This window comes from Elgaria multicarinata, chromosome 10 (genome assembly GCF_023053635.1).
Source record: "Elgaria multicarinata webbii isolate HBS135686 ecotype San Diego chromosome 10, rElgMul1.1.pri, whole genome shotgun sequence".
NCBI classification, from domain to species: Eukaryota; Metazoa; Chordata; class Lepidosauria; order Squamata; family Anguidae; genus Elgaria; species Elgaria multicarinata.
Genome location: NC_086180.1, coordinates 4,397,252 through 4,409,526, shown reverse-complemented (window position 1 = coordinate 4,409,526; position 12,275 = coordinate 4,397,252). Strand labels below are relative to the sequence as shown.

Below are 12,275 nucleotides of genomic sequence, written 5' to 3'. Positions count from 1 at the left end.
CGGGCTGTAGCCTGGGTCGAGCAGACGTTTTGCATGCAGAAGGTGCCTGGTTCAGTTCTTGGCATCTCTACGTAGGGCTGGGAAGGACCCCCTGCCTGAAGCTCTGGAGAGCCCCTGTCAGTCAGTGTAGCCAATACTGACCTAGCTGGAGCGTGTTCAGAGGAGGGCAACCAGGATGATCAGGGATCTGGAAACAAAGCCCTAGGAAGAGAGACTGAAAGAACTGGGCATGTTTAGCCTGGAGAAGAGAACATTGAGGGGAGACATGAGAGCACTCTTCCAATACTTGAAAGGTTGTCCCACAGAGGAGGGCCAGGATCTCTTCTCGATCCTCCCAGAGTTCAGGACATGGAATAATGGGCTCAAGTTACAGGAAGCCAGATTCCGGCTGGACCTCAGGAAAAACTTCCTGACTGTTAGAGCAGTACGGCAATGGAACCAGTTACCTAAGGAGGTTTTGGGCTCTCCCACCCTAGAGGCGTTCAAGAGGCAGCTGGACAATGTCAGGGATGCTTTAGGGTGGATTCCTGCACTGAGCGGCGGGTTGGACTCGATGGCCTACTAGGCCCCTTCCAACTCTACTATTCTATGATTCTAGGCTGACCCTTGCATTTGGCGCAATCTAGACGTTTGGGGCGAAATCTAGACGTTTCCCCTGGCCTGTTCACTTTCTGTTTAACTGACCCCCACTCCTGGTAACTCACTGAAAACCCACATACAGACTAGTCTTTGGTAATTCAGTGCATTTGTTAAATATCGGCCGATCATCAGGAACTCGGCTGTTGTTGTTTTGTTGTTTTTAAATCAGAATTTCATATGACTTCAAGGGTCACTCAGCCTAGAATCGGTTTTCAATGCCGGAGCTCAACCCCTGGGATATGTGAAGCAATAATGAAGGGAGTTTCTCTGCGCCCAAGCAGAGTTCTTTGTAGTAGTCACCGAGGGACTACAGCCATCTCCCCACAACTCCAGAGAGAAGGGCCTCTGGGGAAATCACATCTGTGTGTGTGTGTGTGTGTGTGAAATATGAATTCATAGAGATGCTTAAACCCCAAACAAGTTTCTTGAGAAACTCAACACTGTTTTGGGCATGTTGATAATATGTCTAACTTTTACAGTGTTCAGATCTTTGTGGGCACCAACCACCAAACCAGCCAAGTAGGCAAATCCAGGACCAAATCCTATCAATAATATTTGCTTCAGGTGCTTAGGATGCTGGAAACAAAATCTCTGGACAAATACTGGGGGCTGATAGAGCTATACCCATACCTTATTCTCCCCTGAAGCCCAGAAATCACTCATTGGGTTTTGGCCAACGATGCGTCTCTCAACATATAACCTGAAACGCTCGGGTCGAGGAAGGAAACTGCTAACTGGGAAGAAGGGAACCGGGCTTTGACGTCACCTTCCTCCTTTGGGAGAAGCGTGGAGGGGAGGCCGTGGTCCCCCTCACTGGGCCCGTTTCTGGGCCTGCAGTTTGCGTTGCCTCAGCTGGCGGAGGCGCAAGACCAGGTCTTTGGGCACCTTCCCTCCTTTGGCCAGGATTTCCCTCAGCCGTTGCTTGGGCGTCTTTGTCAGGCGGAAGTCACAGATGGTGGGGTTGTCCTCGTAAGAAACGTGGCAGGTCCGGGTGACGGGATGGTAGCCCTCAGCGGCAGCGGTGACCTCGTATTCCCCGGGGTTTAGCAGGCGCCAGTAGTCCCCGTCGAAGGCTACCGGGAGACGCGGAAAAGCGGAGTTAAGGGCCGCTACACGGATCAGGTGCCTCAAGTCTTGGAACACAACACAAGGCCGTCTCTGAGATCCTGTTATGTGACCACGTGCAACAGAGGACAGAGTTCCTCCTATAATGCGCACACTTTATTTATTCTTTTATTTACAATATTTATATACTGCTCCATATCTAAAATAGATTCTGGAGCAGTAAACGTAAGAAATAGAAGAGTAAATAAAACAGTTGTGTGAGAACTCATTTTGGCAGGATGGGTTTGTTATTTCAGATATGAGAAAAGAAGCACAAGCTAAAATGAAAGCTGCAGGAACTCTGTTGACTCTGGTGTCCTTTGGGTAGGGGGTAGGGTGACCATATGAAAAGGAGGACCGGGCTTCTGTATCTTTAACAGTCGTATAGAAAAAGGAATTTCAGTGGGGTCATTTGTATGCATGCATGTGAAATTTGCTCTTCATCACAACAGTTAAAGCTACAGGAACCCTCTTGTATTTGGTCATGCTAGGCAGGGCTCCTGCAGCTTTAACCGTTGTGATGAAGAGGGAATTTCACCAGGTGCTGCATGCACCTTGGATTACTGTTATTGCTTCTTTTAAATTTTGTTTTAACTGTTTTCATTCTGTTTTTATTTTCATTTTACCTTGTACACCGCTCCGAAATTTTTCAATGGGGAGCGGTATATAAATATTCTAAATAAATAAATAAATAAATAAATTCCCTTTTCTATCCAACTGTGAAAGATACGGGAGCCCTGTCCTCCTTTTCATATGGACACCCTAAGTAGGGGGACAACCCTCTATTTTGGGAAGGTGGGGGGACGCTCTCCTTTTTCCTTGCTTTGAGCTCTGATGCTCCCAGCTTTAGGTGCAATCCCCCCCAAAAAAATTTCTGTTCCATTAAAAGGAACAGGGCCTGTGCAAGAGCATGTCTGGAGATCAGCCATATGTTTCCCAAAATGCATTGCTAGGGTTAATTGACACCTGCAACAACTTGCCCTTGGCCAATTCATTCAGACTGCAAATCTCCGTTTTGAGACTGGACCTCTCTATAACAACACAAGAGGAGCCCTGCTGGACCAGGCCGAGGGTCCAGCTAGTCCAGCACTCTGTTCACGCAGGGGTCGACCAGCTGCCTGTGGGAAACGCCTAAGCAGGACAGGAGCATAATAGCAGACGTCAAGGCCATAACATCTGACGAATTGGTTTGGACTTCGTTTCTTCCCCCATCCCCTCCTCTTTTGCCTGATGAAGAATTCGGGGGAACTCGAAAGGTTTGCACGTTTTTCTGGAATTATGGGTGGTCCTAATGAAGGTACTGCTTGGCTCTCTTTGGGGGTTCCTGTACCTGTTCTGATGTCGTGGTTGATGCCATCTACCGAAATGATGGCGTCCGCAATGCCTTCTTCTGTGTCTTTGTCTCGGATGATGCCTTTGATGCCTCTGCGGGTCTGTAATGATATATCTGGTTAGCTAGGGTGACCCTATGAAAAGGAGGACCGGGCTCCTGTATCTTTAACAGTTGTATTGAAAAGGGAATTTCAGCAGGTGTCATTTGTATATATGGAGAACCTGGTGAAATTCCCTCTTCATCACAACAGTTAAAGCTGCAGGAACTATACTAGAATGAACCGATTTAAAAGAGGGCAGGGCTCCTGCAGCTTTAACTGCTGTGATGAAGAGGGAATTTCACCAGGTTCCCCATATATACAAATGACACCTGCTGAAATTCCCTTTTCAATACAACTGTTAAAGATACAGGAGCCTTGTCCTCCTTTTCATATGGTCACCCGACCTAAAACCCTGCGCCCACTCATCTGCCCTGCTAATCTGACATAGGGAAAAGGTTACATAGGGTGACCATATGAAAAGGAGGACAGGGTTACTGTAACTTAACAGTTGCACTGAAAAGGGAATTTCAGCAGGTGTCATCGGTATGCATGCAGCACCTGGTGAAATTCCCTCTTCATCACAACAGTTAAAGCTGCAGGAGCCTTGCCCCCTTTAGCTAAAGTGACCAGATACAGAAGAAGGCCAGACTCCTACAACTTTAAATGTTGTGATGAAGAGGGAATTTCACCAGGTGCTGTAGGCATACAAAATGACACCTGCTGAAATTCCTTTTCTGTGCAACTGTTAAAGATACAGGAGACCTTCCAACTTTTCATATGGTCACCCTAATATACTCTTCCCCCAAAACCGTACTGTTCCAACTTTGAAGAAAATAAACCTAACTGGAGAAATTAAACTTAACCAGGGAATGAATTTTAACTGGAGAAATGAAAAACCCCAGAACTCCTTTATTACCTTGCTTCAGAAAGTCTCAAACCTTCACATACCCAAATAACCCTAATGGATATGATGGCTTGAATTTTCCTCCTATGTTCTGTTCAAGAGCTAATGTTAACACATGTCCCATTCTTGCTCTGATCTTACTCCCTTTTACCTTTGATTTTTATGTATTAAAATGTATTACTAATGATACGTTTTATATGCTTAGGTTATCTTATTGACCTTTTGCTTGCAATAACCGTACCTTTCTTTTTCTGGTCTATTGACTGTAAATAAAGGATTGATTGATTGAACCCTGATGGATTAACAAGTCACCCTTGATGTGAGGCATTTATTTCTTACATTTCTCTCTCACCCAAGAACTGAAGGTCTCTGGGCTGCTCACAACATGTGGGGTGCTCATTTGGAAACGAAAAACAGAATGTAAGGCAGGCAGTAATAATAATTAGGGCTGTGCACAGACCCCCCCTGATCTGCTCCGGTTCCCGATCCACAACTTCCGGATCAGGTCTGCTCTGCCCCGCGTCAATCTGCCTATGGTTCGCTCTGCTCTGCTGCAGAACTCCGGATCCGAATCGGAGCTCCGTGGCGCCGCTGCTGCTGCCAGTTAAGGCCCCCCTACCCCCTCACAACTTACCTGCCTCCATCGTGGTCCGGCGGCAGCTTCAACTGAGGCCGAGGACTCAAATTGGAAGACCAGGCCACAGCTGCGGCCAGGACTTCCGGTTTGAATCCTCGGCCTCAGTTGAAGCCGCCGCTGGATCGTGATGGAGCCAGGTAAGCCACCCTGCCCCTTACCTGGCTCTGCCGCCGTCGCCACACGGACTGCAGCAGCGCCAGGTAAGCCCCCACTTACCTTTTTTTCGGAGCTCCGGATCGAGGCGAAGGATCTGCTTGGTCTCGATCCGCAGCTCCCCTGACCCGATCTGTCTCCGCCTTTGTCAGAGGCGAATCAGGCCGCCTCGCTATCGCTTCTCCGATCTGAAGTGAAGCGGAGCACAGCCCTAATGATAATAAAAAGCACTATGAAGTCCTCAGTGTAACAGCCCCTAATCTTTCCACTGCTGCCAGGATCCACCCCCTTAAGACCTTGATGCTAGTTCATTAACTTTGGTTGAGTTGTAATAATGGAGGTCCCTGGTCCACCAGTCCGCTCTTACCTGCTCCATGAAGAGCAGCAAGGATTCTCTGTTGTTCTCCCATTCCTGGGGCAGCTCTGATTCATGTGGGAACTTGTCGCAGGACAATTCCACCGTGACCTCAAAGCAGTTTGTATGAAGGTAGCTGAAGTCATTCATACCTGCGGGTGTGGAGAGACAGACCAGAGGTAGCCACTAGGGGGCGGTTTCATCACAATACAGACCTTCCATCGACACCTGATGGAGAATATGTGTGTGTGTGTGTGTGTGTGTGTGTGTGTACGTACGCGCTCCTATTTGATCAGTTGAATACGGGGTTTGACATGGAGAGGGCCATAACAGATGCATCATTATTGGTATAAAGAAAGTCATTGGTTCAATGCAGTGATTACTAGAAGCCAACATGGATTTGTCAGGAACAACTCCTGTCAGACTAATTTGATCTCATTTTTTGATCGGGTAACCTCCCTTGTGGACTGTGGAAACGCTGTGGACATCATATATCTTGACTTCAGCAAAGCTTTTGACAAAGTACCACATGACATTCTGATTAACAAACTAGCTAAAAGTGGGCTAGATGGAACAACTATTAGGTGGATTCACAGTTGGCTACAGAATCGGACTCAAAGAGTACTTATCAATGGAACCTTCTCAAACTGGGGAGAGGCAACGAGTGGGGTGCCGCAGGGCTCAGTCCTGGGCCCAGTGCTCTTCAACATTTTTATTAATGATTTGGACAAGGAGGTGCAGGGAACACTGATCAAATTTGCAGATGACACAAAATTGGGTTGGAGAGCTAATACCCTGGAAGGCAGAAACAAACTTCAAAGTCATCTTGATAGGCTGGAGTGCTGGGCTGAAAACAACAGAATGAAATTTAATAGGGATAAATGCCGAGTTCTACATTTAGGGAATAGAAACCAAATGCACAGTTACAAGATGGGGGACACTTGGCTCAGCAATACTACAAACGAGAAGGATCTTGGAATTGTTGTAGATCACAAGCTGAATATGAGCCAACAGTGCGATATGGCTGCAAGAAAGGCAAATGCTCTTTTGGGCTGCATTAATAGAAGTATAGCTTCCAAATCATGTGAGGTACTGGTTCCTCCCTATTTGGCCCTGGTTAGGCCTCATCTAGAGTATTGTGTCCAGTTCTGGGCTCCACAATTCAAGAAGGATGCAGACAAGCTGGAGCGTGTTCAGAGGAGGGCAACCAGGATGATCAGGGGTCTAGAAACAAAGCCCTATGAAGAGAGACTGAAAGAACTGGGCATGTTTAGCCTGGAGAAGAGAAGATTGAGGGGAGACATGATAGCACTCTTCAAATACTTAAAAGGTTGTCACACAGAGGAGGGCCAGGATCTCTTCTCGATCCTTCCAGAGTGCAGGACACGGAATAACGGGCTCAAGTTAAAGGAAGCCAGATTCCAGCTGGACATCAGGAAAAACTTCCTGACTGTGAGAGCAGTACGACAATGGAATCAGTTGCCTGGTGAGGTTGTGGGCTCTCCCACACTAGAGGCCTTCAAGAGGCAGCTGGACAAGCATCTGTCAGGGATGCTTTAGGGTGGATTCCTGCATTGAGCAGGGGGTTGGACTAGATGGCCTTGTAGGCCCCTTCCAACTCTGCTATTCTATGTTGAATTAAATGTCTGCTTCCAGTTTAACCCTCGAGAGGGGCAGTTTCAAATGGCTACTTGGCCACAAAGCTTTTAGAACCTAACAATGTATTTGCCTGCACCCAATCTTGTATGAGGCTTTTAGTCCTTCCTGATGAGTTTGCTGGGAATTGTTACATTTTTATGGCCTTGTGGTTTCCCTTTTTCTGTTTGTAAGCCATTTTGGAAAGTTCTATTTAAAAGTGAGATAACATTTTAAAAAATTAATTAACAATGAAACAAATTTAGACAAGATTGTGGCAATGTGCAGTTGGATCACCTATCTCTGTCTTTCTTTTTCAATCACCCTCCCTCCCTCCTGCTCTGCAGTGCGGGACTTCGTCACTTTCCTCTTTTCCTGATGTAAATCACTACACAGTCACACGCAAACAACTAGAGCTGCTCTTTGCCTACTTAGGGGAAACCTGTGATGACCCATCTACTCTAGTTTGGTCTTTATCTGCCCACATTTGATACTGGAAAGTAATTCTGCTTGGAAAACGCTAAATGTTTTTATAGCACAGTAATGAGCGAGAAAATATATATACTTCTGTGGAACCTGCTTACATCAAAGTTCACATCTTACAAAATTCTGACAGACATCCGTGTGGCATCCCTGTCTAGGTGTTTATCAGGTATGATTACATGCAGATGTTTCCTTGGAGTGCAGATATGTTAAAACAAGATTCTCTATGAGAGGCAGATGAATATGTATCAGAGACCATCAGCTTGTATGGCTCCATGCCTACACAGGTTGGGACCACACCTGACGGAACGCCTCTCCCGACATGAACCTACCCGTACACTACGCTCAATATCTAAGGTCTTCCTCCGAGGAAAGCTTGGAGGATGTCAACAAGGGAGAGGGCCTTTCAGTGGTGGCCCCCCAATTATGGAATGATCTCCCTGATGAGGCTCACCTGGCGCCAACATTATTATCTTTTCGGTGCCAGGTCAAGACTTTTCTCTTTTCCCAGGCATTTAACAACGCTAAGTTTGTTTGTTTTTTAATGGACCCCAGAACTGTTGTTTTAAATGGATACTGTTGTTTTGGATGGTTTAAAATTTTGTATACTTTTTAATGTTCACTGTTTTTAACTTTTGTAAACCGCCCAGAGAGCTTCGGCTATGGAGCGGTATATAAATGTAATAAATCAAATCAACTGTGAAATACTCCATCCATCGTAAGAACAGGAGAAGAGCCCTGATGCTGGATCAGACAAAGGTCCATCTAGTCCAGCATTCTGTTCACACAGTTGACCATGGACCCACAAGCAGGACATGAGTGCAACAGCACCCTCCCAACCATGTTCTCCAGCAGCTGGTATACGGAGACATGATTTTGTACACCTCTATCCCCTCTTTTCTAGGCTAAATAGTCCCAGGTCTTTTAACCTTTCCTTGTAGGGGAGTTGCTCCAGCCCCTTGATCATTTCGCTTGCCCTTTTCTCCACTTCTTCCAACTCTACAATAACCGTTTTTGGGTGTAGTGACCAGAATTGTACACACTATTCTAAGTTTGGTCGCACCATAGGTTTGTATAAAGGGAGTTTTATTTTTCACTTCCTTTCCTCATTATGCTTAACATGGAATTTGCCTCTTTCGCAGTCGCCGCACACTGGGTTGCTATTTTCATTGAGACGTCCACCACAAACCCAAGATCTCTTCCTGGATCAATCATCACCAACTGAGATCCCATCGGCATCAACATAGCTAACCCTGTAATGAGGGCAGAGGGCAGTGATGCAGTTAGGCTCTGGACATAATGGTTTTATGGGAGGCCCCCTCATTAGATTCTCTGCATTTGAGGGCCCCTCCTTCTCATCCTAGAGCCTCGTGTGGCGCAGAGTGGTAAACAGCAGTTACTGCAGCCGAAACTCTCCCCACGGCCTGAGTTCGATCCCAGCGGAAGCTGGTTCTCAGGCAGCCGGCTCAGGTCGACTCAGCCTTCCATCCTTCCAAGGTCAGTAAAATGAGTACCCAGCTAGCTGGGGGAAAGGTAACCACGACTGGGGAAGGCAATGGCAAACCACCCCCCTACAAAGTCTGCCAAGAAAACGTCAGCGAAAGTCAACGTCCCTCTAGGAGTCAGCAATGACTCAAGTGCTTGCACGAGAGGTTCCTTTCCTTCTCATCCTACTGAGTAGGGCCCGGGACATCTGCCCAGAAGTCCTACCTTGGCACCACCATGGACAGCAGGGTTCCGAAAAGAAATCCCGGGGCCTCCCCAATTCACTTACTCCCAGGCACGGTGTGCCAGTCAGCCCCATTGATGATGTTGCCACCCTTCATGAAGTCATCGTAGTGACAGCGGCGCCGGTCGTCGTCCACCATGGCCAGGTTGGAGGTGGCGTAGACGGTGGCAAGCCAGCGGAAGACGGCGTCGTCGGCCGTGGGCGTGAGCTCCTGGGCTTTCCAGTAGGTGCGTGTCATGTCGAAGGGGTACGTCACCACCAGTTCGCCTCCGTGCAGGTTGGCGCTCAGCATGAAAGGGTAGCGTTGCATCCAGCTGATGACGGCCCGGGTTTCGGGGGCGACCTGTGGCAGCGGGCAGGAGGGAGGGGGCAGGCTGAGCACTTCTGGGGATCAGAAGGAGGCATCAGCGCTGGAGCCAAACGAGACCGCCAGCTAATGGAAGACCCCCGGGGGCTGGCTGGAATCTCCTGGCTTTGCTACTGCTTGTCATGCCTCCCCCAGAGTCCTCCTCTTCATCAAAAGGGGAAGGGGAAACTCCAGGCATGGGCACTCACCGTGGCATTGGGATACGTGTAGATCTCTGGAATGGGGATGTAGTGGTTGGGGAACTTATGGGGCACCATTTCGTTGTCCTCTGCATCCCACAGGGGCGTGTTGAGGTCGGCAAAGTTGTGGTTGAGGTCAAAGCCTTCGTAGGTCCATCGGCCCAGCGCCCAGCCGGACAGCTCGGAGCCCTGCACAGGGATGAGACGAGCCACATAAACAGAGGGAGCACCCTGCCCTCCCGATCACCCCGTCCCGACTCTCCTCGGCTCCTCCTCACTGGCCTCCTGGGAATGCATTTCTGGCTCAAGCTACGGCTGTTTGCACAAGTAATGAGGATGGTGCAATTTCGTCTCTGACGAAGTGTCTTTTCTTTCGAACTGTGAACCCGGATCATAGAATCATAGAATCATAGAATAGCAGAGTTAGAAGGGGCCTACAAGGCCACTGAGTCCAACCCCCTGCTCAATGCAAGAATCCACCCTGAAGCATCCCTGACAGAGGGTTGTCCAGCTGCCTCTTGAAGGCCTCTAGGGTGGGAGAGCCCACAACCTCCCTAGGTAACTGATTCTATTGTCGTACTGCTCTAACAGTCAGGAAGTTTTTCCTGATGTCCAGCCGGAATCTGGCTTCCTTTAACTTGAGCCCATTATTCTGTGTCCTGCACTCTGGGAGGATCGAGAAGAGATCCTGGCCTTCCTCTGTGTGACAAACTTTTAAGTATTTGAAGAGTGCTATCATGTCTCCCCTCAATCTTCTCTTCTCCAGGCTAAACATGCCCAGTTCTTTCAGTCTCTCTTCATAGGGCTTTGTTTCCAGACCCCTGATCCTCCTGGTTGCCCTCCTCTGAACACGCGTCCTCCTTGAATTGTGGAGCCCAGAACTGGATGCAATACTCTAGATGACGGGAGATGACCGCCTTGAGTGAAATTCCTTTGAAATAGGCCTTCCATCCCAGTGATCTTGATAAACCTTTGTTTTTCTGTTCTTGCTAACAGTCAGTACAGATTTTTAAAATTATTAATATTATTATTATTAGCCAGATAAAAACGTCAGCCTGCTGAGATGTGGATTCTCTGGTATTAGGAACTTGTGGAGGGCATGGTATCGTTAGTAGGGTAAAGTTTCCCAGAATAGACACTGCGTATCTGTTGACACAGCATTTGTAAGGCATCAGAATTTGTAAGGGCGGGATAAATGCAGAGGAACGAGAGAGAGAGAGAAAAGTATTGAGCCAATGGATGAAGAAGAGGAAGCCGCAGAGATTTAAGAACTCATTGCGATCAGTGCTGGGTAAGACACTCTCCATGGGACCCCTTCTCTCAGTGACTGGACCTTCTCACCATTATTGTTATCACCTGCTCCAGCTCCTCCTCCTCCCTCTCTCAATATACTAGAACCCGGGGTCATCCCACGAAGCTGATTGGTGGGAGATTCAGGACAAATAAAAGGAAGGACTTCTTCACACAACGCAGAGTTAAATTATGGAACTCACTGCCACAAGATGAAGTGATGGCCACCAATTTGGATGGCTTTAACGGGGCTGGATAAATTCCTGGAGGCAAAGGCTATCCATGGCTACTAGCCCTGATGGTTGTGTGCTATCTCCAGTATTCGAGGCAGTAAGCCTGTGTGCACCAGTTGCTGGGGAACATGGGTGGGAGGGTGCTGTTGCACCATGTCCTGCTTGTTCATCCCTGGCCGATGGCTGGTTGGCCCCTGTGTGAACAGAGTTCTGGACTAGATGGAGTCTTGGTCTGATCCAGCATTCTGTTCACCCCTCTGCTGCTAAGATCATCTTTTTGGCTCGCCGCTCTGACCATGTAACTCCACTTCTGAAATCTCTTCATTGGCTTCCAATTCACTTCAGAATCCAATATAAACTTCTCCTGTTGACCTACAAAGCTTTTCACTGTCTAGCTCCTTCCTATCTCTCCTCTCTCATCTCACACTATTGCCCCGCACGTGCTCTTCGCTCCTCTGATGCCATGTTTCTCGCCTGCCCAAGGGTCTCTACTTCCCTTGCTCGGCTTCGTCCATTTTCTTCTGCTGCCCCTTACGCCTGGAACGCTCTTCCAGAACATTTGAGAACTACAAGTTCAACCGCAGCTTTTAAAGCTCAGCTAAAAACTTTTCTTTTTCCTAAAGCTTTTAAATCTTGATTTTGTTCTGACTTTATACTGTTAGTTTTACCCTACCCAGTGCCTGTTTACCCTACCCTGTGCCTGTTTGCATTCTCTTCCCCTCCTTATTGTTTTATTATGATTTTATTAGAATGTAAGCCTTTGCGGCAGGGTCTTGCTATTTACTGTTTTACTCTGTACAGCACCATGTACATTGATGGTGCTATATAAATAAATAAATAAATAATAATAATAATAATCAGGGCTCTTCTGATGTTCTTATGTTCTCCTCTCTGTTCCTGCCACTTGCTCGCTCGACAGGCAGAGAGCCAATGAGCAGGACTGCCGAGGTATCTACATCTCCTTCTCACCACCTCTGTGGGTTGGGCCAAATTGAGAGGCAGCTGAACCCGCTGCAACAGTGAAGATGAGGGGTTCTTCTCAGTAGGGGTTCTTCTCAGTTGTAAAAGGACACCAGTCCTTTTACAACTTCATTGGCTGCCAGTCCAGGTCCGGGCCCAATTCAAAGTGCTGGTATTGACATTTAAAGCCCTAAACGGTTTGGGGCCAGGTTATCTGAAGGAACGCCTCCTCCC

At 47.8% G+C, this 12,275-nt stretch overlaps 1 protein-coding gene across 1 annotated transcript in view; it reads right to left on the bottom strand.

Moving 5' to 3' along the window:
• Positions 1-1,062: 1,062 nt before the first annotated feature.
• Positions 1,063-12,275, bottom strand: part of CPXM1 (carboxypeptidase X, M14 family member 1) — a 44,757-nt gene continuing 33,544 nt past the window's right edge. Inside the window, exons 10-14 of the mRNA XM_063135222.1 lie at positions 9,568-9,747; positions 9,058-9,355; positions 5,178-5,317; positions 3,074-3,176; positions 1,063-1,712 (exon numbers count right to left, since the gene is read on the bottom strand). Of these exons, the coding sequence (XP_062991292.1) occupies positions 1,450-1,712; positions 3,074-3,176; positions 5,178-5,317; positions 9,058-9,355; positions 9,568-9,747 (984 nt within the window). The 3' untranslated portion in view covers positions 1,063-1,449. The remainder of the gene's footprint in view (positions 1,713-3,073; positions 3,177-5,177; positions 5,318-9,057; positions 9,356-9,567; positions 9,748-12,275) is intronic.